This window comes from Sturnira hondurensis, unplaced genomic scaffold (genome assembly GCF_014824575.4).
Source record: "Sturnira hondurensis isolate 20B ecotype Veracruz unplaced genomic scaffold, ASM1482457v3 Scaffold0017338, whole genome shotgun sequence".
NCBI classification, from domain to species: Eukaryota; Metazoa; Chordata; class Mammalia; order Chiroptera; family Phyllostomidae; genus Sturnira; species Sturnira hondurensis.
In genome coordinates, this window is record NW_028089969.1 from 198,384 (window position 1) to 225,039 (window position 26,656).

The following is a 26,656-nucleotide window of genomic DNA, read 5'->3' on the forward strand; positions in this document are numbered from 1 at the left end:
AAAGCTGTTTTAACTGATCCAAAGAATAGTTCATCTAGGCTGTCCTAAGGGAAAAAAAACAGAGGAGGATTGTGTTCATTATAAATTTATATTTGTCCCCACTGGTCTCTCCAGCACAAGCAACTGCCATAGACCAGAGAATGAGGAAGCTAGCTGGCCTCAAAGCACGCTTCTGAATCCAGGTTTGTCCACTTCCTAGTTAAGGAAGCTTGAGCAAACAGAAAATATCCTTAATCATTTTCATTTTGTAAAATGGGATTTGTCTGAGACATAAATGATAGCATGTATTTAACACCCTTAGAAAACAGTGCCTGAACGTGGTGGGCACTGGGTAAATGCTAGGTGTGACCTTATTTCCTGTAGCTTACTTGTTGAGATTCCTGTCATGCTTCATGCTAGGAAAGATGTGGATGTGGGGACTGCTACTGGTTTTGAATTAGTTGGTTTGGGGTTTCTTTTTAGCACATTTCCAAAAGCTGCTCCTAAATAAAATTGTAGACATACTGTATTAAATTAGATTGAGGGTGGAGAGAGATTATAAATAACATAATCATAGTGTTACTAGGCATGACAGATCCCACCCAGACTTTTAACTTGATATCCACCTGATATCTTAAAAAGAAAAATCATAGAAATCTATTAAATCATTCTGTTATCCAAGGGATAAAATGGAGTAGGTGTATTTTAAATGAATCAAACCTAAACTTGAGCTTTAGAAAATTCAGTTAAATGGCCACTGACCTGAAACTGCCTATTTTTAAGGTCCATTTGATTATAATAGTGGGTATTCTTCACTGTGTTCCAATGAAAAGATAGGTTAAACATTTATTTATGCTTCAGTTTGTTCCTGAAAAGATTTAGTACTGCTGAAAAAGTAATGAAACAAGTTAATAAAATACCTTTATTCAGAAAAAAACAATTTCAGAGAATACAAGGGAATGCAGCTAGGAACAAGAGAGTAAGTTATATGGAAATGGAAGTGAAGTTAGTACCCAGAGCATAATGCAAAGCCCTATACCCATGCCAGGAATGACCCTGACATGTGATTTCGCCACTCAGTGTTGTAAATAGGTGCAGGAGAAAAGTCACAGGGAACATAAGATTAAAAACTAATAATAAGCCCTGGCTGGTGTAGCTCAGTGGATTGGGCGTGGGCCTGCAAACCAAAGGATCTTGGTTCAATTCCCAGTCAGGGCACATGCGTGGGTTGCAGGCCAGTTCCCAGCAGGGGACCCACGAGAGGCAACCATACATTGATATTTCTCTCCCTCTCTCCTTCCCTTCCCCTCTAAAGATAAATAAATAAAATCTTTAAAAAAAACTAATAATAAAATATAGAAAGCAATAGCTTAAGAAATGTGAAAAAGGATCTCTGATGCTAGAATTAGAATATCCATGAGTTGTCCTAGAAAGAATGTTGTGCCATGAGCCTATGGAATAGCATTTTCATACTCGGTGCAGAGGCAGTTTCCACCAGCCTCAGGACAAGGCACTGAGTGGAAGCAGTTCTGCTGAGCCCTGTGTGTGGGGGGGGAGCTTTCACTCCAAACCACTGGACAACATTCATTTCAAGAGATGAGAAACACACTTTGATTCTTATTTCAAAAATAAAAATATACTTCAAGTGTCAGTGTAAGTAAAAAGATATGTTATTGTATGATACTAGCAGAGATATCATGCAATAATTTTTATTCTGCTGTGTCTTATCATGCATACATTTATTTGCATTTTAGAGCATTTATGAAGAATTTAAAAGCAAAAGAAGAAAATTGTTTCTCAAATTTCAAGACATCTCCAAACACTTGTAACCTGCAAATTCCAAGTTAGTTTTGGGTGTGCTTTATATATAAAGCATGTGATAAAGACAGCATGTGTGTTTTTAATTTTTTTTACTTAAAAATCCAAATTATGCTGTAAAATTTAAATCCTTGCTTTTTAAAAAGTAGGTTTAAATTTGATACTATTATATTTTCTATAACACAATCCAAACTTTTTTGAATAAAAGTAACACAAATGTTCATGCGTTTTATTTGATAAATATATGAATAAGTCGAGATGAGTATCATATTCAGTAATACAGAAAAAATTAAGTAATGTCTCTTAGTAATTTCCTTTTATGCTCTCAATTTCTATATACTCTTAAATGTCAAAAATAGATTACATTTCACTGTGAATCACTTTTTTCAGACATATGCACATACAACACAAATTATTTTTTTGGTATTATTCATCTTAGCTACTAATTGAGGCATACTAAAATTACTCCTCATATTTATTTCCCAGTTGTTGTAGCAAATGTATGAGGATTCTAGCCTGGCTCTGGACAAGTTTTTAATTATAGCTGAAAAGCTGCACTGACTTAATGATTTTACAGAATTATTTCTTCACTTGTTTCTGTATTTTTAGTTGAGGTAGTGGCATGTTGGCTGTGATTTTCAAAAACCTTTATTTTTTCAAAATAATGTTGAAATAAAACAATGCTCTCTAGGAGATTTGCTACCAAATAACAAAGGTGGGGGAAAGGGCATGAGATACAGATAAAAGAAAATTGCCTGAGTGTTGATCAATAGGGAAGCTGAGAAATGAGTGCCTGAGAAGTCATTCTCTCTACTTTTGTAAGTTTTTCTTAGTAAAACAGTGAAGAAGCAACAGTAGCAGCAGCCCTGGAATTTTCCATGAAGCTTTAAACCCCATTAAAAAGCAGACACTGAGAATCCAGGGGGCCCAGCTATCTTCTACTTCAACATCTTTGTTCACCAACATGAGAGTTAAAGATAGATTGTTGTTGCTTTGGTGTTTCCTTGGCATTGTCCAAAGCTTCTGTTTTAAAATCGCAGTGCCAAAAAAAAAAAAAATTGCCCTGGCTGGTGTAGCTCAGTGGATTGAGTTCGGGCCTGCAAACCAGAGTATCACGGTTTGATTCCGTCAGGGCACATGCCTGGGTTGCAGGCCAGTTCCCAGCAGGGGACGCACAAGAGGCAACCATACATTGATATTTCTCTCCCTCTCTCCTTCCCTTCCCCTCTAAAGATAAATAAATAAAATATTTAAAAAATAAAAATAAAAATAAAATAAAATAAAATTGCAGTGCCCAGCCCTGACCTGTGTGGCCTAGTCAGTTGGGCATCAACCTGCAGAGGTCACTGGTTCAGTTCCCTGTCAAAGCATATGCCCGGGGCCGGGCGGGGGGGTGGGTTCCACTGAATGGGGCATGTGCGAGAGGCAACCAACCAATCAATGTTTCTCTCTCACATCATAAAATCTTTTAAAAATAAAATAAAATCACAATGCCCACAATTCCTGTTTTACTACTCCTATCAACACGTACCCCAGAAACCATGTATCTTGAATTTTGGCCGAGCACTCATCTGTAATTCTGTCTCAAAGGCTTTAGCTCACACTATTAAAGAAAAAATAATTCTGATACTAAAGACAGTCAGGAACTTTACTCAAGGGACCACTACACTGGAGTTTTGCAGTAGGAGAGAAAAATGGGGCTCAATTCCAAATACCAGAATGACTTGGGGGTTATCACTCTCTGCCAGGAGCATCTCGACAATAACGGAATGGAGTATTCTCTTGCAATGTGGTACATGCATGTGTCTTCACATGGCTCTTAGAAGGAAATATATTTTCAGGAAGCCTACAAATTCCACTAGGCTGATGAGGTAGCAGTGAGAGATTCCAAAAAGAAACAAAAATCTAGGGAGATAGCCCTGGCTGGTGTAGCTCAGTGGATTGCGTGCGGGCCTGCAAACCACACAATCGCGGTTCGATTCCCCAGTCAGGGCACATGCCTGGGTTGCAGGCCAGTTCCCGGTTCCCGGTTCCCAGTTCCCGGCAGGGGACAAATGAGAGGCAACCATACATTGATATTTCTCTGTCTCTCTCTCTCCTTCCCTTCCCCTCTAAGATTTAAAAAAAAATCTAGGGAGATAATATAAACCGAGGGGTTCAGCTGTGTGGACATTGTCCATTGTTAACTGTCCAGTTTGGATTTGTTGATAATGGTAACAGACAGACTGACAGACAACAGATACAGAGACATATGGCATAACTTTAAAGTCTGTTCCTATTCTGGGAAGTCAGAATTAGACATACTAGAACATAATAAAGGTTAAACTTGGGGCCCCTCACTCCTACTCCTTCTTCCAAGGTGTTATATCTCATTTGTATTCTTAATTATATGTTTCATTTTACAAAGAGTGCCCTGAATTGTATAATCATCAGACCCCACAATACTTGGATACACCTTTGTTTGGAATTGTAAATCTCTAAGAAAAATAGCAACTCTTAATTTTTTTTCCTCCAAAGACTCCATGCTGACTCTTAGGAATCGTGGCAGCTGTGATGAACATAAAGACCTCAGCTGCTGGATGCACTGACAGGGCGGTAGCTGGCAGACCAGGTGGTCCCACATTCATGTGCAGATAAGCTGGGAGGAACAACTGGGAAGTGAGACAGACCTCACAACCCAGGATTCCAGCACCAGGAAACTAAAGCCTCAAAACCTCTGGCTGTTAAACCTGTGGGAGTTGTGGCAGTAGGAGAAATTCCTAGCCTCCCAGGAGAGTTCATTGGAAAGACCCATGGAGTCCTAGAACATATACAAACCCACACATGGGAAACTAGCAACAAAAGGGCCCAATTTGCTTCTTGGTAGTGGGGAAGTGACTGAAAGCAGTCTGAGAGCAAAGCAAGTGGCATTATTCCCTCTCAGACCTCTCCCCCACATACAATGCCACATCTCAGCAAGGTAGGTTACCTAGCCCTGGCAAATATCTAAGGTTCCACCCCTCACAATGTCACAGGTGCGCCAAGACAAAGAAATGTAGTCCAAGGGAAAGAATAGATCAAAACTCCAGAAAAAGAACTAAGCAGTGAGTAGATAGCCAACCTATCAGATGCAGAGTTTAAAACACTGGTGATCAGGATGCTCACAGAAATTATTGAATATGGTCCCAAAATAAAGGAAAAAGTGAATGTTATGCAACATGAAAAAAAGAAAAATATACAGGGAACCAACAGGGAAGGGAAGGAAACGAGGACTCAGATCAACAGTTTGGAGCAGAAGGAAGAAAAAAACATTCAACCAAAACAGATTTAAGAAACAAGAATTCAAAAAAATGAGGAGAGGCTTAGGAACCTCTGGAACAACTTTAAACCTTCCAACATCTGAATCATAGGGATGCCAGAAGGAGAAGAGGAAGAGCGAGAAACTGAAAACTTACTTGAAAAAACAAATGAAGGAAAACTTCCCTAATCTGATAAAGAAAATAGACTTCTACAAAGTCCAGGGAGCTCAGAAAGTCCCAAAGAAATTGGATCTAAGGAGGTACACACCGAGACACATCATAATTATATTACCCAAGATTAAAGATAAGTAGAGAATCTTAGAAGCAGCAAGAGAAAAGGAGACAGTTACCTACGAAGGAGTTCCCATAAGACTATCAGCTGATATCTCAAAAGAAATCTTACAGGCAAGAAGGGGCTGGAAAGAAGTATTCCAAGTCATGAAAGCCAAGGACCTTCATCCAAGATTACCTTATCCAGCAAAGCTATCATTTAGGATGGAAGGGCAGATCAAGTGCTTCCCATATAAGGTCAAGTTGGAGGAGTTCACCAAGCCCTTATTATATGAAATGCTAAAGGGACTTATCTAAGAAAAAGAAGATAAAAAACATGAACAGTAAAATGACAACAAACCCACAACTATCAACAACTGAACAACAACAAAAAGAAAACCTAAGCAAACAACTAGAACAGGAACAGAATCACAGAAATGGAGATCACATGGAGGATTATCAGTGGGGATGGGAGAGAATGAGGAACAGGTACAGGGAATTAGAAGCATAAATGGTTCTAATTCCATTTATGGAATTTCTACAAAATAGACAGGGGAAGGTTAAGAATAGTACAAAAAATGGAGAAGCCAATGAACTTATATGTATGACCCATGGACATGAACTAGGGGGAGGGGGTTGCAGGGTGGAGGGTGATAAAGGGGAGAAAAATGGTACAACTTTAATAACATAATTAATAAAATATACCAAAAAAACCCCCGCCTTCAGCTGCTTTCTGGCCAGGTAACCCCAGACACTTCCATGCAAAGATGGAATGGGTGCTTCTGGGGTTGCCATGAGGGACCAATGACTGATGTGGAAAGAGTTGTAAATATTGTAACAAAGTGTTTTATGGAAATTTATACTTATGAAAAATTAACTAATATATAGGAATTTGCTTTCATAACAGTATTAAGTTAGTTTGAGTAATTTTGGCAATATGAATTCCTAAAGCCACCTTTTACTTTTCAATAAGGAAAGTTTTTGCTTCAAGTATGCTCTTTATTATAATGGACGAAACTAAGCACTGTGCTCGTGCAGATTTGAGTGTACCAACAATCATAGTTCACACTTAACTTATAGTTTTTTTATTCTTTAATGCCAAAAACAAATAAATTACTATCCACAAAGAGTGTGACTTTAAAGGTCTCATTCTTAAGTGCCTAATGCTTCTGGGGCAGTTTTAACCTACCAGCTCAACTACGTCTATTCATAATCATGACTCACATAAAAAATTTAAAGCAGCTGAAACAAAACTTACCAATAAAATAGGCATTTTTTCATTGCTAAAGTGGCAGTTCCACTAGTTGAAATTATTGAATACTAAAAACTTTAAAATTGTTATTTAGTTGTACTCTGGTTGATGAATGTCATTAACTTCTGTCTTGCAGTTTCATTTTGGGGAACTTTCTGAAACTATAAAGATGATTGACAGGTTAATTTTCATGATGATAACACATATGCATCCATTTTCCATTACACAGAATGCAAGATCTGTATTTTACTATGTGTGAAGTAGACTTTCACAGAGAAAATAATACATGTGCTACCTGTAAACTCTGGAGGGCAATTTTTTTTGTTTGTTTGTTTTTAACTTTTTAAAGGTTTGTAACACCCGCATTCTCTTATATATAACATTTTCAAATTTTAGGAATTCTTTGATCATGTGAAGAAACTTTGGGATGATGAAGGCGTGAAAGCATGCTTTGAAAGGTCAAATGAATACCAGCTGATTGACTGCGCACAATAGTAAGTCTGCTCTGGGCCAAGCCCAGGCCTCGTTGAAGATAGGACTGAATGATTGCATGCATGCTGGTGCTGCACTCCCAGGGTTACTGACATCTTTTGAATGCAAGGAACAAATAATTACCATCTCAGTATAGAAATCAGCTTTTAAAATGAAGCATATTTAGTAGATGGAAAATTGAAAATCCAATAGGAATCACTGTTTCAGGGAAGAATCAGAAGCATGTTGTATTCATTTCATCCTGATCCTTGTTTTCAGTTCTATTCATTTTTGTTTATACGGTGTCATAAGCATATCTGGAAATTATAATGCAATCATATATATATTATTCTATTTTAATTTTGTAGCAGGGACCCCAAATTAAAATAATATCAAAAACTACAATCAAGTCCAAGCTCTTACTTAAAGTAATAAATGATACACAGAAGTAAATTAGGACCTTGAAAGTAGATGGTACTTAATATAATAAGTAAATATTTGATGAAAAATGTAATGAAGAAAAATAAAAAATAAACAAAAGGCCTTGGTGCTGAAGCTGGCTGATTGTTTATTGATATTTTAGATTCATTCTATAACTGTTAGAGAATAATTTTCCCCCAGGAAAATATTAATCAAGAAGTTCTGGAAATATTTGCTGTTTTGATAACAAAGATTATTTAGCTAGTTTTATATGACTCTTTGGGCAGCAATTAATCAGCACTTTTACATTTTTAGTTCATAAATTCTAAAAATTCATACACATAGAAAAGATTCCATAAGCATAAAACCTGAGAATTCATAATATTTGGAACTAGCTAATGGAACTGTACTGTAAATACCAATTTCAAGGAGAAAGTAGTTGTGTGGCCATCCCCAGCCCTTTCTCATCCATAGGCGATCAGACGACATCACCTTGTGACTGGCACTGAGAGGGACCAATGGGCGAGGGCCCAAGGAGGAGGCACTGGTTGTGTCCCAGGCATGACAGGAAGCCACTGTGGAAGCAGATAGGTGTTGGAGGAGTAGCCATAAACTGGTGAACAAGGTTGCTGCTGCCTGACCCTCCCAAGTGTTGAAGGCCATGCCAAGGAACTTAGATTTTCTTCCAAATGCAATGAATGCCCATAGCTCCATGAATGAGGTTGTCAGGGTCACTCTGACTACTGTATGAAGAATTAACAGAAGGCATAGACCCTTGTGGGCTGCCTTGGGTCAAGTGGTGGATCAAATCTGTGAGAACAGCAGAGGAAAAGGGGGATTAAGGATGACAATGCAGTGGGTCATGGAGCCATGTGTTAATATGGAGAAACTGGGAGAAGTTGCTTATGGGAGAACAGAGGAAGAAACGAGGCTTCCATTTGGAGAAGTTAAGTTTGAGATGCCAAAGGGATTTCTAAGGGGAGAGTTCAAGCAGAAAACTGGTTGGAGCCTGGGGCTCACAGTGAGACTGGTGATACAGGTGTGGAAGTTATCAGCCCTCTGATGGTATACAGAGCCTTGGAAATGATTGAACACACTTGAGCTTTGAGAGAAAGGAGGGTCCTGGACCCAGGAAGTTCAGTCCTCAGAGGTTGGTTTCAAGAGAAAGGGCCTCAAATCACATGTAAGAAGTGGGTGGGGAGAGGGAGTTTTCCAGAAGAGGGAAGAGGGTCTCTGGGATGAGATGGGGAAGGCTGATGGTGCTAGTAAAATTTACTTAACCTCCCTCTGATCTCAACCAAGAACTGGCTACACCCCCACACCTCGATCCTCGTCCCGGATCTGGGGGCATTTGATGGGCAGCAGCTCTATTCCCAGCTCTAAAGAGCGTAGTGAAACATAGGGATGCAGCACAGCCCTGCTCCACACTGCCCGAAGTGACCACCAAAGGTTTTAATGAGCTTCCACTGCATATGCTAAAGAAACTATTGCTAACTAAAATTTTTCTTAACCAGAAAAGTATTTAAAATTTCTCATTTCCTGCCATGCTTAACAGTTCCTTGAACACTTGCCTTTTTATATTGGCCATGCCCTTAAGTTTATATTTGTAAAGATACTGCTGTGGTTACTCTTATGTCATTTAGTAGGTACATTTCTTTTCATTCCACAGCTGGATGGATCATTAAGTCCACGAGAACCAGGCTGGTTTAGATTTGGGTATAGGAGTGGAGAAAATCTCTGGGTGGCACTTAAATGCTTTGCTCAACAGTACTGATTTTTGAACCTTAACGCTTACTATGAAGGGAGTAATTCTAAACCCTGTTAAAGTAACTTGTTTCATGGCAGGAACCATGGGAATATTTGGGGGAAGAGATGCTTCTCAGTGATGGTGAAATTCTATATGGCTGTGCTGCCAATGAATAACCTAAGGGTAGTCTCACAGGTCCTCAAAAGCTTAAACGCAGAGGTACCCAGCATCTCCACTCCTGGATATATACACAAGAGAATTTAAAACTTATATCCACCAAAGATTTATGCACCGATGTTCACAGCAGCATTATTCCTAATAACCCAAACTTTCAAAAGCAAACAGTGCTCATCAAATGCTGAATGAAGAAGCAAAATGTGATACATGATATAGTGAATATTATTGTCCAGAATAGAGATAGAGATATCCATAGAGATAGAAAGTAGATTAGAGGTTGCCAGGTATTTGAAGCTGGGAGAAAATGAGAGTGACTACTAACAGTACAGGGTTTCTTTGGAGGAGGATGAGAATGTTCTGGAATTGGATAGTAGTGATGGTTACACAAACTTATGAATACTAAAAAATACTGAATTGTATGCTTCAAAATGTTAAACTTTATGTTATGTGAGATTATATTATGTGGATTATATCTCAATATAAAAAGAGAAAGATTACAGGGAAGAAAGAATCAAGGCAGGAAAAATAATGGGAACACTGGTCAAGACTGGCCAGGGCTCCTCTTGTCAACTGTAGATGAAAGTCTAAACATACATTTATGTACTCAACCAGCCACAGATACATGCCACTCTCCAAGCCTACAAATACATACACTCATGAATAGGAGCTCCCAGATTATAATGAGTGTATGCTATAAAAATTAAAACACAGTTAAGGTCTATGTTATGCTATTTGTCATGCAAGGAGCGGAAACTTACTCAGGTTACTTCAAGAAAAGGAACTTTGTTCTGAGTCTCAGAAACCACTAGTGAGTCGGAGGCACTGTGGGGACCAGCTCTTCTATTCCTGCTGTCTGCACACTTGACTCCACTTTCCCCGCCTGCTCTTCTCATCCCTTGTTCCAGACTGGCAGGTGTACTCTGTAAACTGCAGGCCAGATCCCAGATAAGGCAAGGAAGATCAGTTTGCTAATGGCCAGGCAGCCTGTCCCCATGCAGCTGTGTTTCCCACCCCATCACACTACGCCGCCGGCCCAGGCAGCGGCTACGTCCATGGTCCCGACCAGAGGCTGTGCTAGGCCAGGGCTGCCAGACTGCACTGTCCAACACCAAGACTGACATGGCTAGAGGAGTTGTGGAACAATCACTGTAACTGAGCTTCCAGTATTGTGCTTTTGGTAAAAATGAGTGTCTTTGAAGTATCAAGCAAGCTGTGCAAATGACCAGAATTTATGCATGATAGTTTCCCACTTCATACCCTGAACCTTAAAAACAATCTTTACTGTATTACCCTCCAAAATGCATTTCCTCTAAGTCCTAATAATAAATATTATGTGCCATGGAAGATGCTATTTTGGGAGAGAGAATATTGGATCTTTAGAATATATCTATAATATTAGACTTTGCTTAGTGTAACTTGAAGTTCTACAGCTAAGAGTGTAGGTTCTTATGCTTCGTACCAGTGTCTTTACATGATGAGAGTCTCTAAGAGTGTATCTATTTGAATAATTGGTTTTACAATACTCTCAAAGACAGAGACCATCCAGAAACAAAGCAGTGAGAAAGGTCAAGTGACTTTCTGCTACATCCCTGTGTGCCTTTGCCATCTGCTACAAGTCCCGGTGACCACTTTCTCCAGCACTGACTTGGAGCTCATGGCTCTCAAGTCATCAAATCTAAGCTTTCAGGAAAATCCAGAAGTTATTAGCAAAAACATACTTTCAACTTCCAAGTTGACTTTTTGGTAGGTCAGTTTAAAATAAAAGAAACTACAATTTAAAATGTGCATGTTACTATGTGTTGTTGAACTCATCAAATATATAATCAACCATCTGGGTGATGGTTGATTATATATTCTTCTTAACTCCCATTTTTACCTTTATTTTTAGACAAATTTATTTTCAGTTATATTTTCTCAATCTGCAGAGTTGAAAGTGTTCCTGTTAATGGTACAGTATTTTTTTAGGTATGAAGAATAAATTTAGTGGCAGGGCAAAGTAAGTAGGTCAAATATCTGGGTGTGAGTTGGTCAGCCCCTGGTTACCCATGTCTCTATGCTCTTTGGAAACCCTCTTCTTGAGGAGTATTTGAGAACTTTTACTTAGCTCCAGTGTTTCTGAGTGAGTAGGAAACCTCCAATTTTCCCCCCATGTGTCTGCTTTTTAATCTCACATGACTACCACACTCACAACACTCTGACTCCAGATGTGGAGGGGGATTTTTTCCCCATCAAGCTATTTTTTGTTATACCAGCTGGTGGTCCAGCAAAATTCAATTCTGATACTATCTACTTGGAGACTGTGTAGATAGGTGGATAGATATGTTAGTACAGTAAAATGGTAATGGCAGAATCTAGATGGTGGATATTCAAGCATTCACTATAAAATTATTTCTAATATGTTGTATGTTTGAACTTTATCATAATAAAATATAGGGGGAAGAGAAATATACATATGTACAGTTGTGAGCAGAAGTCTAAAGAAAGTAAGGAACACAGCAGCACAAATTAATACATTGGCGATGCCTCCAAATTGCAGTATGGTATTTAAGACATCTGTGTATATGAAGGGTGTTGGTACAGTTCTTTTAAGTGTTCCCTGAACTCTTTGAAACACTTACAAGGAGCCCAGGAAACTCAGATCAAAAACCAGGACTGAGAGGGACCCCCATAAAGCCAGAATTTATTTGTAAAAAATTGTGTTTATCCTTATATATGTCAATTTCAGTCCCCTTCAAAGTACTCTCTATTTGATACAATACACCTATTGAGATGTTTTTTCTACTACTCAAAACAGTTTTTGAACTCATCAATTTTAATGCCTTTTAGTGCTTCTGGTTTTTTTTTGTTTCATCTCTTCCGCATCAGCAAAACCTTTCCCTTTGAAGATGTTTTTCATCTGAAGAAACAAAAAATAGTCACTGGGGTTGAGATTGAGTGAATAGGGAAGGTTGGGCATGGAAGTCATGTGGTTTGAGTCAAAAACTGCTGAACACTCAGTGTAGTGTGGACAAGTGTGTTCGTTCATAAATCACTCATCATGAAATGGGCAATGCACTGAAAAAGTCTTCGAAAAAATTCACTGAAACTGCATGCAGCCTCTCACCACAATGCTGGCTGATACACTGAATCAAATGGATTACTAGAGCACTCACATAGCAGGGGAAGCCTGTACTACACAGGGGTTTGCCTTCCAGAAGGTAATTTCAGTTTTTCTTGGGTTTACCCTCATATGTCCACACAAAAACTTCAAGACAAATGTTCATAGCCACATTATTTATAATAGCTAAAAAATGGAAACAACCCATGATCTGATAAATTCCCATCAACTGATAAAAACAAAATGTGGCATGCCTGTACAATGGAATATTATTTAGCTATAAAAAGGAGTGAAGTACTGATATATGCTGAAACGTGAATGAAACTTTGAAAATAGAAGCCAAACATAAAAGGCCACATATTGTATGGTTCCAGTTATATGAAATGTCCAGAAGAGATATATCTGCAGTGACAGAAAGTAAATTAGGGCTGCATAGTGCCAGGGTGGGGAGAGTGGGTTCAGGCAGGTTCTGATGAGGAGTAACTGTTTTATGAGTACAAGGTTTCTTTTTGAAGTGATGAAAATGTTCTAAAAATGATCACGGAAGTGGTTTCACAACTCTGAATATGCATTTAGTTACACACTTTATTATTTATTTTTGGATTTTATTTATTTTATTTTTAGACAGAGATGAAGGGAGGGAGAAAGAGTAGGCAGAAACATCAATGTGTGGTTGCCTCTCACACGCCCCCTACTGGCAGCCTGGCCCAAAACACAGGCATGTGCCCTGGCTGGTAATGGAGCCAGTAACTCTGTGGTTCACAGGCAGGCAGGCACTTAATCCACTAAACCACACAAGCCCAGGCTACTTAAGCACTTTAAGTGAATTTTAACCGAGGTTCCCTTTTGCAACTGGCTTGTAAATTTTAACTTGGACACCTCAGTGACATTAATTTGGAGACTGCTGATGATTTGAATCTGCCTAATTTCACAGGCTTTCTATTTAATATGAAAAGGGAAAAAAACAGAGAAACAGAGACTCTATTTAAAAGTGGTTAATGATTGCTGGATAGAAGTAAATACATGGGAAATGAAGAAAAATACTTTCCCTCCCACCTTCCAGGTTCTTTTAGCTGGGCTTGTAATCAAATGAAAAGAGACAGATTAACAGTAGAAAATCAAAATTCTAACCTGTGAACATAGGGAACTCACAAAGCATGGAAATTCCAAAGACAGTGAGGCAAAAGTGGGCATATGTGATACTGTGGACAAAGTATGAACGCAGGGCAGGGAGTCATGGATTGGGGAGATATAATGGACCGGCTCCTGCTTGGAGTCTTCTTGTCTAATGATTATGCTATGGTTCCTGAAGCAGGTTTTTCCATCTGAATCTCTTGGGCTGGAAAGGGGAGAGGTGCATAGATTCTTCTGAGTCTTTTGTTTTTTAATAACAAGCTTAAAATCATCTTCATGGAAGGCAGCTTAGAGTGGAAAAACTTTGGTCCCCTTCAGTACTCCTTACACTTGAAATAAATTCTGTCTCATCCATGTGCTTCAGTTGAGTGTGATGACAATATAGGAACACTGCTGAGAATATTCAGAATAAGACCTGTAAAACCTCAGATTTTGCATATTCTTACTTTATCTTTTTTAAACTATTTCAAAAGAGGAAAAGGTAGACAAGAAATGGAAAAGCAAAAATGTTCATTTAAAATATAGTTCCCATACTGAAAATATATCTTAAAATCTCAAAAAATCATTATGAAAATTAGTGGTAACTTTGGTTTGTTTACAATTTTTCCCCAGACTGATTACAATATAATTAACTTATAATGACAGAATTTTATAAAAAGTCATTTCCTAGGATTGAGTTGTTCTCCATTCAGTACCTACAGAATAACATCTCATTAAATACTTCTTCAATGAATAACTAAGTCTAATAAAGATTTTTAAACTTCATTATGGATGAATTAATGTGCCATTGTTGACTGCTCACATGGAATTATTGTTTACCATTGTGCCTGGAAAAATGCCTAGCTGTAGGTGTTCAAAAACTACTTGTTAAATGAATGGACTTTTATATTATAACTTCTTTGTTTTCTTTACCATTCATAGCTCACCATTCTCATATATACAAATTTAAATTAATTTTTCTGTAAAGCTCAGATAAAGGCACAATACCTGTTCATAGCAGCATTATCCAAAATACCCAGAAAGTAGAAATAATGCAAATGTTTATCATATGATGAATGGAGAAACAAAATGTGATCTGTCCATACAATGGAATATTATTCATCCATAAAAAGAAATAAAGTACTGATACCTGCTACTACATGGCCTCCTTTGGAAGAGAATATTCTACTACTGCCTCAGAAAAAACTAAACACTATTGTAAATACATTATAGTATACTTCTGTCCTCCCAATACACAGTGAGAGGTGTTCACAATATTAAGAAATATAATTAATTGCTTTTAAGATTAAGATTAAGATTTAGTAAGATTTAGGGAGTAATGAAGCTGCCCTTTGATAATTTTTTAAATTTCATTTTTCAATTACAGTCGACATTCAATATTGCTTTATAATAGTTTCAGGTGTAGAGCGTATTGGGCAGACAATTATATAATTTATGAGGCGATCTCCCTGATAATTCAAGTACCCACCTGGCACCATACAGTTATTACAATATTATTGATTATATTGCCTATGCTATACTTTATATCCCATGACTATTCTGTAACTATTTATTAGTATTTTTAATCCCTTCATCTTTTTCAAGCAGTCCTCTATGCCTTCTTCCATCTAGCAACCATCAGTGTGTTTCCGCACCCATGATTCTGTTTCTATTTTGTTTATTTTGTTTTTTAGATTCTACATATAAATAAAATCATATGGTACTTAACCTTTCTCTGCCTGACTTATTTCATTTAGTATAATACCCTCTAGTTCCATCCATGTTGTCACATATGATGATTTTACTCTTTTTATGGCTTAGAAATATTCCACTGCATAGCTGTATGAGTTTTTTTAATATATTTTATTGATTATACCATTACAGTTGTTCTATTCCCCACCTTCATTCCCCTCCACCCTGCACACCCCCTCCCCCACCATCCCCCCTTTAGTTTATGACCACGTGTCTCAAGTTCTTTAGATTCTATATTTCCCCTACTATTCTTGCCCTCCCCCCTATCTATTTTCTACCTACCGTCTATGCTATTTTCTGTACCTTCTCCCCGCTTCTCCTCCTCCCACTCCCCTGTGGCTAACCCTCCATGTGTTCTTCATTTCTATGGTTTCACTCCTGACCCAGCTGTCCTCTTGGTTTGTTTTTGTTTTAGGTGTGGTTGTTAATAACTGTGAGTTTGCTGTCCTTTCACTGTTCATATTTTTCATCTTCTTTTTCTTAGATAAGTCCCTTTAACATTTCATATAATAAGGGCTTGGTGATGATGAACTCCTTGAACTTGACCTTATCTGAGAAGCACTTTATCTGTCCTTCCATTGTAAATGAAAGTTTTGCTGGATAAAGCAATCTTGGCTGTAGGTCTTTGGATTTCATGACTTGGAATACTTCTTTCCAGCCCCTTCTTGCCTATAGGGTCTCTTTTGAGAAATCCGCTGACAGTCTGATGGGAACTCCTTTGTAGGTGACTGTCCCTTTATCTCTTGCTGCTTCTAGGATTCTGTCCTTCATTTTAATCTTGGCTAATGTAATTATGATGTGCCTTGGTGTGTTCCTTCTTGGGTCCAACTTCTTTGGGACTCTCTGAGCTTCCTGGATTTCCTGGAAGTCTATTTCCTTTGCCAGACTGGAGACGTTCTCCTTTATTATTTGTTCAAATAAGTTTTCCGCTCATGGCTGTTTCTTTTCCCCTTCTAGTACCCCTATAATTTGGATGTTCGAATGTTTAAAGATGTCCTGGAGGCTCCTAAGCCTCTCCTCATTTTTTTGAATTCTCATTTCTTCTTTCTTTTCTGGTTGGATGTTCTGCTCTTCCTTCTGGTCCATTCCATTGATTTGAGTCCCAGTTTCCTTTCCATCACTATTGGTTTCCTGGACATCTCCCTTCATTTCAATTAGTTTAGCCTTCATATGTTCCTCTAATTTGTGACTATAATCAATCAGTTCTGTGAGCATCCTGATCACCAGTGTTTTGAACTGTGCATTTGAGAGGCTCGCAATTTCTTTTTCACTTAGAGTTATCAGCTCTGGGGCTTTGAGTTCTTCTTGAGCCATAATGTTTTGGTCTGTTCGTGCCTGTTACGTATGAGGAGCAGAGCCCTAGGTGTTCACCAGGGTGGGCAACTCAGTCGCTGGGTTGTGATGCTATATGTGGGGGTGGGGTCAAAGGAAAGCAATGGCGGTCCCCTCTACCACCTCCAGCCACCGCTGAGGCTGCGGGGTCAGTTCCTCTGCGCACGTATGTGCGACTGCGGTCAGCCCACCTTGCGCAGTCACTGGGTTCTCCCACTGGGGCCTGTGTGGTCCGTCTCACTGCTCACTCCTCTGCTGGTTTATCTGCGCGCAAATGTGTTACCGTGGTCAGCCTGCCCCGTGCCCTCACTGGGTTTGCGCTGCTACCCCGGCTGCCTGTGCGCCTGGGTCGGAGGATCTTTCCTGCCCAACCCTGCTTTGCTGCTTGTTCTGCCCCTCTTACCTGTCCGGTTGAACTGTTCATTGTTGTTGGACTTCCGTGTAGTTCAATTTTCTGTTCTTTGGCTGCATCTTTGTTTACTAAACCTTTGTTGTATACAAACTTGGTTGTGGGCAAAGGCACAGTGTTTCCACCTATGCCTCCATCTTGGCAGAAGTTCTGTATGAGTTCTTTATAAATTTTGTATATTAACCCCTTATCATATGTATCATTAGTGAATATCTTCTCCCATTCAGTGGGTCATTTCATTTTGTTGATGGTTTCCTTTCCTTTACTATATTAAACTAAAATTTTTTGGAATTTTTAGTTTGCATTTGTTTATAAGCATTTGTTTATTTTTTGTTTCCCTTGCCTAAGGAGATATATCAAAATATATATATATATTCCTAGAAGAAATGTCTGAGATTTTACTGCCTATGTTTTCTTTTAGGTGTTTTATGGTTTTGAGTCTAACATTTAAGTCTTTAATCCACTTTGAGTTTTTTCTTATATATTGTATAATATTTTTACATATACCTGTCCAGTTTTCCCAGCACTATTTATTGAATAGACTGTTCTTGCCCCATTGTGTGTTCTTGCCTTTTTTGTCAAATATTAATTGACCATATAAATGTGGGTTTATTACTGGGCTGTGTAATTTACATGTCTTTTTATGCCAGGACTATGCTGTTTTAATTACTATAACCTTGTAGTATAGTTAAATATCAGGTATTGTGATACCTCTAACTTTGTTCTTTCTGAATATTGCTGTAGCTATTTGGGGTCTTTGTGTCCCCCATATAAATTTTTAGATTATTTGTTCTAGTTCTGTAAAAAACACCATTGGTGTTTTAATAGGGATTGCATTGAACCAAAAGATTATTGAGGTAGTGTGGACATTTTAGTGATATTAATTCTTTCTATGCATGAGCAAAGGAAAACATACACTTTCATTTATTTGTATCTTCAATTTCTTTCTTCAATATCTTATAATTTTCTGAGCACAGGTTTTTTACTGCCTTGGTTAAGTGTATTCCTAGGTATTTTTGATGCGATTGTAAATGTGACTGTTTTCTTAATTTTTCTTTCTGATAATTCACTATTGGCATATAAAAATACAACCAATTTCTGAATGTTAATTTCGTATCCTGCTACTTTACTGAATTCACTCATCAGTTCTAGTACTTTTGCAGTGAAATTTTTAGGGTTCTCTGTATATAGTATTCTGTCATATGCAAACAATGACAGTATTGCTTCTTCCTTTCTAATTTGGATGCCTTTTATTTCTTCTTCTTGTCTGATTGCTGTGGCTAGGACTTCCAATACTGTATTGAATAAAAAGTGAAAGTGAACATCCCATCCTCTGAGCCATGAATTCAGTAAATATTTGTGGTATACAGGCATGAGCTGGACAATTGTAGCCCAACTCCATCAAATATAATAGAAGAAGAATGCACACTCATTATATTTTAGTTCAAATATCTCATATCCTATGACTTAATTCGGAACCACTTTAAAGTTAATACTTCTTTTTTGGCCTCCTTTAGACCTCAAGTGATCACTGTCTCAGAGAGAAAACTGAATAATAGCACACTGTAGAAGTAATAGGGACTCTTCCACTTTGTCATAGGATTTTGTTAGCAAACAGAAAGTTTGTCCAGAACCAAACACTGAGAAATGCAGTGGAGAAAGACGATTTTATTAGGAACGGTGCCACCCAGGAGAATAGGAAGCTAATGCTCAAAAGCCCCATCTCCCCCATGTAGTGCAGATAGAGATTATACAAGGCAAGTCACAAGACACTGTAGAGAGGTTGGGAGCTGAATGGTTGAAGGTGAGATAAGTGTAATAAATCATTTTTTCATGTCTTGAGGACAGTTCTAAGGTCTGTTCCAGCTTCCCTCTGTTTGGTTTCATTGGGAAATAAACAGCTGTAGGAGCTGAAACAATTATTTACGTCAAGATGCTGTCTTTAGCCTGCCAAAATTCCAGATCTTGTGATCATTAGTCAGGTCCAGGCTACTGTCTTTGGCTGCCTCAGGCATTGATGACTATCCTGGAGAAAGAGGTCTCCGAGTGGTGTATATATATATAGAGAGAGAGAGAACAATGATTTCTAGAGCTAGTGTTTAAAGCTAAACTTAATCAAAGTCATGAGGAATATCCTCAGCTCAGGGAGAGGAGGGGCAGCTGACAAACATGAGGTCAGCCTTCTCTTTTCAGTCTGCCCTAGTCTCTGAAAATATGGCTTCTGGAACTCCACCCCATTCTCTAGACTGTCTGATCGGCCTGGAGACCAGATTGCCATTATTTCATTATTCAGTGAATGTAGCTTCAGGGGATTATTAACCTTGCAGTCAATGCAATTTCCCAATTTTCTCAGACGATAACTGGTAAATTGACTTCTTTTAATCCGAAAATGATCAGTCTTTTATTTTTGTTAACTTATTGAACTCCCCGGTGTTTTATTACTGTTCCCTGTTATACCTACGGAACCCTATTTCTAACACTCAACGGATGGGTGGCCATAGGCCTTCTACTTATCTCTCTGTGCTTCAGATTCCTTACTTGTAAATTGGAGGTGTTAATTAGTGTCTATCTCATAAGGTTTGTGAAGATGAGATGAGTTAATTCATGTGAAGCTACTAGAACAATGGCTGGCACGTCAGTACTTAATAAATGTTCGTTGTCATTATCCTCATAATCTGTCACTTTCTCATGATTATATCACAAACGCCCCCACCTAGTGAGAATTTGTCATTAAGCAAACTGTGGAACACAGAATAGGATTAGGGAAGCGGTTTGGTAAATGCGCGGAAAGACAGGGACTCAAAAGAAAGGGAAGGTAGGATGGGGTTGAGCAAAGAAGGGGCGTAGGCCCTGTAGCCCCACTTGAAATAGATTCTTCTCTTTGTTTCTTATATTCTATTTCTGGAAATGTCTCATGTGAAGAAACAGTTCTACTTTAGGGGAAAGTAATCTTGGCCAAGCTGCTAATGAAGGTAATGCCCTATGCCCTGCCAACCACTTTCAGTAAAACCTTACTGTAGGCAATGCCTACTGTGTGCAGAGCTCTTGCTGTCCACTGGGGGAAAGGAATAAGACTTGTCCTCTGCTTCCACACTGTTCATGATATAATAGGTGGCCTGTCCCCTCAGATAGTCTGCTGTGTGTGCTGTGGCAGAGGAAGTGGGCCTTGAAGGCTTCCTGGAGGAGGAGGTTTGTGAGGAGGGTGACAGGCAGAGATGAACAGAAGGGGAGCCCAGGGTGTGAGAGAGGAGCATCCAGTCTCAAGCTCCACCCTGATCAGATGACACAGATGACACTTAAATTCCAGGCTTCACTCTGGTTTAACTGCTGCACAGGGGAGGGAAAGGGAAGGAAGAGTGGAGACCAACTATGCCACATAGAGGAGTTTCGCCTTTTTGCCAGATTTTGGAGCATAAGAATGATATAATCATAGCTGTGTTTTAGGAGCATACATGTGACACCAACACACCTCTAATTAGTGGTGCAAGACACTTGACAAGTTGTCACAGGAGGCACAAAGGGATGGTGAGACTCTAAATTAAAATAATCTCTAAACAGAATTAGTTCTCAGTAATCATATTTAACCTTATTGGGGCAGGTTGGGCTGTCTTATGTTTTATTATTGCTGTACTGAGGAAGCTTTCTAAGAAAGAAAGGCTATGGCACACTGCTGCCATTTGGAAGCCTGCATTTTTAAAGGGTATAATACACAGTGACAGTTTTGCTGTATGCCCGTGGGTGTGGGTTCCAATCACTGTTCTCTGCCTGCATAATTTAAAATGACAATTTAACCTGTCAAACTTAAATATGAGTGAAGTTCCTTGGATATTTATAAAACATCAAATAGAATCATGTCAGTAAATGATGGCTTTAAAAAAAAACTAAATTACAGAAAGATATTTGGATGATAGTTGCTGGCAACTCAACTATAAGCCATATTCCAGCCACGGTAAAAATGTGGTGGTACATAGTTCTGAATGTATTTTTTTGCCCATTAGTGAATAAATAAAAGGATATCACAGGATGATAGCTCAAATTGTAGTCAAAGATTGAGAGGCAGGACAATGACACAATTTTTGTTTTGTTTCGCAATGTATTAACAACCCAGTGGTTTCAGGTTCCCTTGAGAAAGTGAAAGTTACCCGTGCAAATAAAGTTGTAATCTGCAGACCTAATTGACTGTTGGTTTTTAGCCAAGACACCTTAGACACCTGGGCAAAACAATATGCAAAAAAATGCGTATTTTTTACATGTGGCTTTAGACGCGTTCTGCACGTTTCAGTAGATATATGCCTAAGAAACTGTATGCGAACACGAGTTTTTGTGACTCTGCTAATGCTTAAGTACTTTAAAAACTTCGTACAACTCAGTGCGGAACCACCGCTCTCAGCGTAGGCGGAGTCAAGTCTGAGCTCGCCTCAGGAGGCGTTGCTGGAGAGGGTCTGTCCCGCAGGCCCCACCTCCCGGCGCCGAGCTATGACGTCACCGCCTGCGCCTCACAGCAAAAACAGGAAGTAGGACCAAAACAAAGGAGCGGCACCCCGGAACAGACCTCCTTTCTTCCTTCTTTCTACCAACGTCTCCGCCCTGGCCGCCCACCCCGAGGAGTCATCCGACTATGTCTAATATGGAGAAACACCTGTTCAACCTAAAGTTTGCGGCCAAAGAACTGAGCAGAAGTGCCAAAAAATGCGACAAGGAGGAAAAGGCCGAAAAGGCCAAAATTAAAAAGGCCATTCAGAAGGGCAACATGGAAGTTGCGAGGATACATGCTGAAAACGCCATTCGCCAGAAGAACCAGGCGGTGAATTTCTTGAGAATGAGTGCGCGGGTTGACGCGGTGGCTGCCAGAGTCCAGACGGCCGTGACGATGGGCAAGGTGACCAAGTCAATGGCTGGAGTGGTTAAGTCGATGGATGCGACGTTGAAAACCATGAATCTGGAAAAGATCTCTGCCTTGATGGACAAATTCGAGCACCAATTTGAGACGCTGGACGTCCAGACGCAGCAAATGGAAGACACGATGAGCAGCACCACGACGCTAACCACTCCCCAAAACCAAGTGGATATGCTGCTCCAGGAAATGGCAGACGAAGCCGGCCTAGACCTCAACATGGAGCTGCCGCAGGGGCAGACCGGTTCCGTGGGCACAAGTGTGGCTTCCGCGGAGCAGGATGAACTATCCCAGAGACTGGCCCGCCTGCGAGACCAAGTGTGACAACAGAACTCGATCTGAGGTTTTCTGCCTGTAGCCACCTTTTGAAATGCGCTGTGTACATTAGAGAGATATTATACACTAAAAACTTTGACTATGCCAAAATGCTGAAATGCTCTTAAGATGCTTCTGCCTTTGGGTTTACAGTGTTCTTAGATACACTAAGGAATTCTAAGTTTTCTCCATCCTTAACTGGATTTTAAAGTTCTGTATACCTTGCGATGTGTATTTTTATAGCTACCTTTTAACAAGATTAGTTAATCTGGTGTATATGAATCTTTCTCAAATATTTGATCACATCTCTAGTCCCCGTGTATACAGTTTTCTGCCCGAATTGTCAAAATTAAAAGGTATTTTTAATTTAGCGTTATTGAAAATATACTAAATTGGCATATGGTGTGTAAAAATTGAAGAGAATGATTGCTTTGATTACAGGGCTATCAATACCTCATTCAACTTATGGACAGTGCTATTTCTGTGTATCCTTTGTTTTTTGCCATCAAAATGGGACTACAGTTGACTATTAATCTGTTTTCATCACATTAAAATTACCTTAGGACAGTCTTGTGTAATACCGTCTTATTGTTTACACTGGGTAAATTTTTGTGTGTGGTAGTTGTCTTTTATAATGAAAAATATGCCACATAACTTCCATTATAAGCAAAAAGTGTTCAATTATGGTTTTTTTCATTTGCTAAAGAGGTTTTTAAAAGATTTACAGGGTTTAACATGGCATTTCTTTTAAATGAACTTCTCTAACATTTCTAGCTATTTTCCTATTTCAACACTTTAATTAGACTTCTTACAAAATATGTTGACTGCCATGGCAGTCACATTACTCACTCTAACATTGCCAAAGAACTGTGGATTGGTTTGAGAAAATCCTGGGACTGTGTGTTTGTAGGTTTTCTTCTGATTTTAACAACCAAAAAATAAAATAAAATTAGAACAGTGTTTTAACATCCTAGTTATTTACATTTATTGCATTCTTAAAACAACTCATTTAAAAACTTTGGTAGTATAAGTTGGAATGTTTTACTTAGCCATGCAGGCAGCTGAAAGTCAGGGGAGAAGGAAAGATGCAGGATTGGATAGCATGCTTGATCTTTTAAGGCTGGAGCCTAGCTATGCTGCCTTCCACCTTTCTGGAATGGCAGTCTGAATTTCTGGCTGAAAAGGAAAACCTGTAGCCAAAATTTTCTCATAGCCTCAAAACATGAGGAACATCAGTTTGCTTATGCATTGGCAGGTATGTTAATCTAAGTTAAGTACTTGTGGATATTTTAAATTCCTCTTTTTGTTCTCTGGAAGGTTTTTCCATAAGAGAATTCCAGTGTTCCAGAAAATAATTACAGGGACTCACAGGCCCTTTGAAAGATTCACCATTATAACATGTTTTCTGGGGCAAATGAGAGTGTGTTTAAGGGGGGGGAAACGTGTGCAGATGAGAACTGACCTTCAGGTCATATTTAAGTATCTTTATATCTAACTGGTTGTTCTGAAGTCTTCTGTAAGGGACACCTATTCATTGTGTGCCCCACATCTTTCTAGAATTCCTCCCCTTTTTGTGTCTTACCTATGTGATTGCACGAAGGCGGCTGTGTGAATACAAGCAAGAGTGGTAACCCCTCTTTAGACGAAAAAATAATTAAAACTTTGAAAATAGCTTAGTGTTGAATCATTTTGTAAGTTAAAGACACTTTTATAATACAAATATTCCCAACAATATTAATATATTTTGTGAGATTAAATAATGCTTGAATAAGCTTGAGCATTCTTAAAATATGTTCATCTCAAACTATATAAATGTATATTTTTAGGAACCATAAATACTGCTTCAAAAACAAACCCATGAATTATTTTCTCATTTTTGCAGTTGATGAAATGCTGAAATGTAAACCACAAAAGTTTGTCAAATAAATCACTTCAAATTGCAGGTTACTGCATATGTTTGTGCATCCTGTTTTAAAAGCTATTTAAGAAAATTAATTCAGAGGTAGGTTTGGTTCAGAAAGCATGGTATTTTTCCAAGCTCACCCTTACCACCTGAATTTCTGTTCAGTTAGCACGGAATTTTCATGCACAGTTCTAGAAGCCCTAGCTATTACTGGTACTTCTTTACTATAATAGTTTCTTCAAGTCAACAAGATACTTCCTCATACTGAAACTTTCCCAGGCTACAAATAGATTTTTCAAATCTATTTTTTCTAATTTTTCTAAATTTTTTTAATTTGCAAAAAGATCCAACTCAAACATACCAAGGAAATATTAAATAATCTTCCATGCAACTACTAGTACAGTTTTTACTTATTTTCCTGCCTGCAAATGTACAGTTCCTAACATGGCCCTAGGGTAAGTTTTTAGTTATTTATTAACTTTATTTCAGTTCAGATATGTACTTTATTGGAGAACTTACTAAAGCTATTTATTCTTAAAGGAATGTTAATGCATATATGTGCCTTTTAAATAGAGATGTACAATGCGTCTTGGTTGCTGTGTGCCTACCCAGCTGTCTTTGATTTGAAAAAGAACCACCTAAAATAAGCACCACTGTGATAACCTTACTAATTAAATATAGTCTCAGAGTCAGCCAGACATTCTCACATTGTGAAGCATAAGTAAGGAACCTTCTGTTCTGGATTCTTTCTTTGCAATATGCACAACACCCTCTTGGAAATGTTTCTGTAGCCAAAATCCAAAGCTCAAGACTTTCAGTACTACTGACAAAAAGCCACAAGCCAGTTGAACAAACTGATGAGCAGGGCCCTGTCTTTTTTTTTCCCCCTTACAATCCATGGGCATTAGAAAAATGCTTTGTTTACTTAGGATTTTTTACAACTAGATGCTAAGTTCCATAAGGAGAAAGACTGACAGTGTCTATCTTAATGACAATTTCTGCCTTGTTTACCTTGGATTTTCTACAACTAGATGCTAAGTTCCATAAGGAGAAGGACTGACAATGTATGTCTGTCTTAATGACAAATTCTGGGCCTACTCTGATTGGTCCCCAGCTCAGTGTGCTCCTGCTAATGTCTTTGTGTGAATGTATACCTTCCTCATGATCATGCCTAAGGCTCTTTAACGATGATGTGCACAGTGGGTAAGGTGGGTGCAGTGGGAACATGGCCAGAGCCCCATTATATTCCCTCGGAACACTTGTGTCCTTTTTCTTTATAGCATTTTTCCAAATTGAAATGTTTGCTCCTGCCCTTGAGGGTTTATATATCCTCCCTCCTAAATAGTGTCAGAACAAAGCAGCAGTGTTTATTCAGAATGACCGATTACAATAAAAGATTTAGGCTAAAATATATCAGGTGCTGGTTATCTTAGGTTTCTTTCTAGAAATCAAAGACATGTTTCTGCCTTCAGTGGCACTCAATTTAGTTATATAGATAAAGCCTACATATTAAAAGAAAAATGGACATGACTATATACAGATGTAAAAAAGTCATCCAGATGAACACAAGAGTAGTGCATTTTACACACTTTGTGTGTTTTATACCTCAACTTTTAAAAATGTTAAATCACAGTAAAAGGCAGTATAGCATGCTAATTAAGTCATGAAACAATAAGTACATGAATAGAAATACAGTATCGGTGGTTGTTAGAATTGGATTTAGTCTGGGACTTAAAAGAAAAACAAGTGGGAATTACACAAAGGTCAGAGGCGAAAAACTACATGAGATTTGACCGGAGTGTAGGGTTTGACAGCAAAAAGAGTGAAGAAGAGATCAGGCAGATTGTGAATGGCTTGGAGGCCATATTAAAAGTGTGGGCTTTACCCTAAGGAAAGGAGCAGGAGTATGAATCACAGAAACTATATTGTCCAGATGAAAAGAAATTAGAGCCTGGAGTTGGATGGCAGTAAAAATGGAGAAGAAAAGACACAGTGCTTCTCAAACTGATGTGTGCATGAACCACTGCTTCCCCTAGGGATATGGTTCAGCTGCAAATCCCAATTTCCCAGGTCTGCAGACACTACTGCAGCACCTTTTAAGTGTTACCAGATGAAAAGGGTCCATTTGCCTGCATGCTTCAGAGCCAAAACAAAACTTGAACAGCAACTCAAAACAAAGAATGAAGGTTTGTTGTTTGTGGTGCTATGCCCAAAGTAACAGGTGAGCTAATGCTCGAAGACCTGGCTTCCCAATGGCTTCTAGGGGATGGATTTATGTATGGGGGGGACTAAAGAAGTTAGGGTTGTGGTCTCTTCTTGATTGGCCAGTGCTAAGGTAGGGGGTAGTTGATCATTGCATCCCATCCTGATGTCAGCCATGTTCTCATTCTATCTGGTTTCACAGGGATTTGGTCAGTGGGATGTTGCAT

General features: G+C 38.7%; 2 protein-coding genes across 3 annotated transcripts in view; both read left to right on the forward strand.

Moving 5' to 3' along the window:
* The window catches only part of GNAL (G protein subunit alpha L), a 174,250-nt gene that overhangs the window by 121,409 nt on the left and 26,185 nt on the right, over positions 1 to 26,656 (forward strand). For both annotated transcript variants that reach the window (XM_037067626.1, XM_037067627.1), the window contains one exon: positions 6,994 to 7,091. In XM_037067626.1, coding sequence (XP_036923521.1) covers positions 6,994 to 7,091 — 98 coding nt within the window. The remainder of the gene's footprint in view (positions 1 to 6,993; positions 7,092 to 26,656) is intronic.
* Positions 21,607 to 23,988, forward strand: CHMP1B (charged multivesicular body protein 1B). Its single transcript, XM_037067635.1, has 2 exons — positions 21,607 to 22,499; positions 22,536 to 23,988. Exon 1 carries the CDS (start codon positions 21,734 to 21,736, stop codon positions 22,331 to 22,333), a length of 600 nt encoding a protein of 199 aa, XP_036923530.1. The 5' UTR covers positions 21,607 to 21,733; the 3' UTR covers positions 22,334 to 22,499; positions 22,536 to 23,988.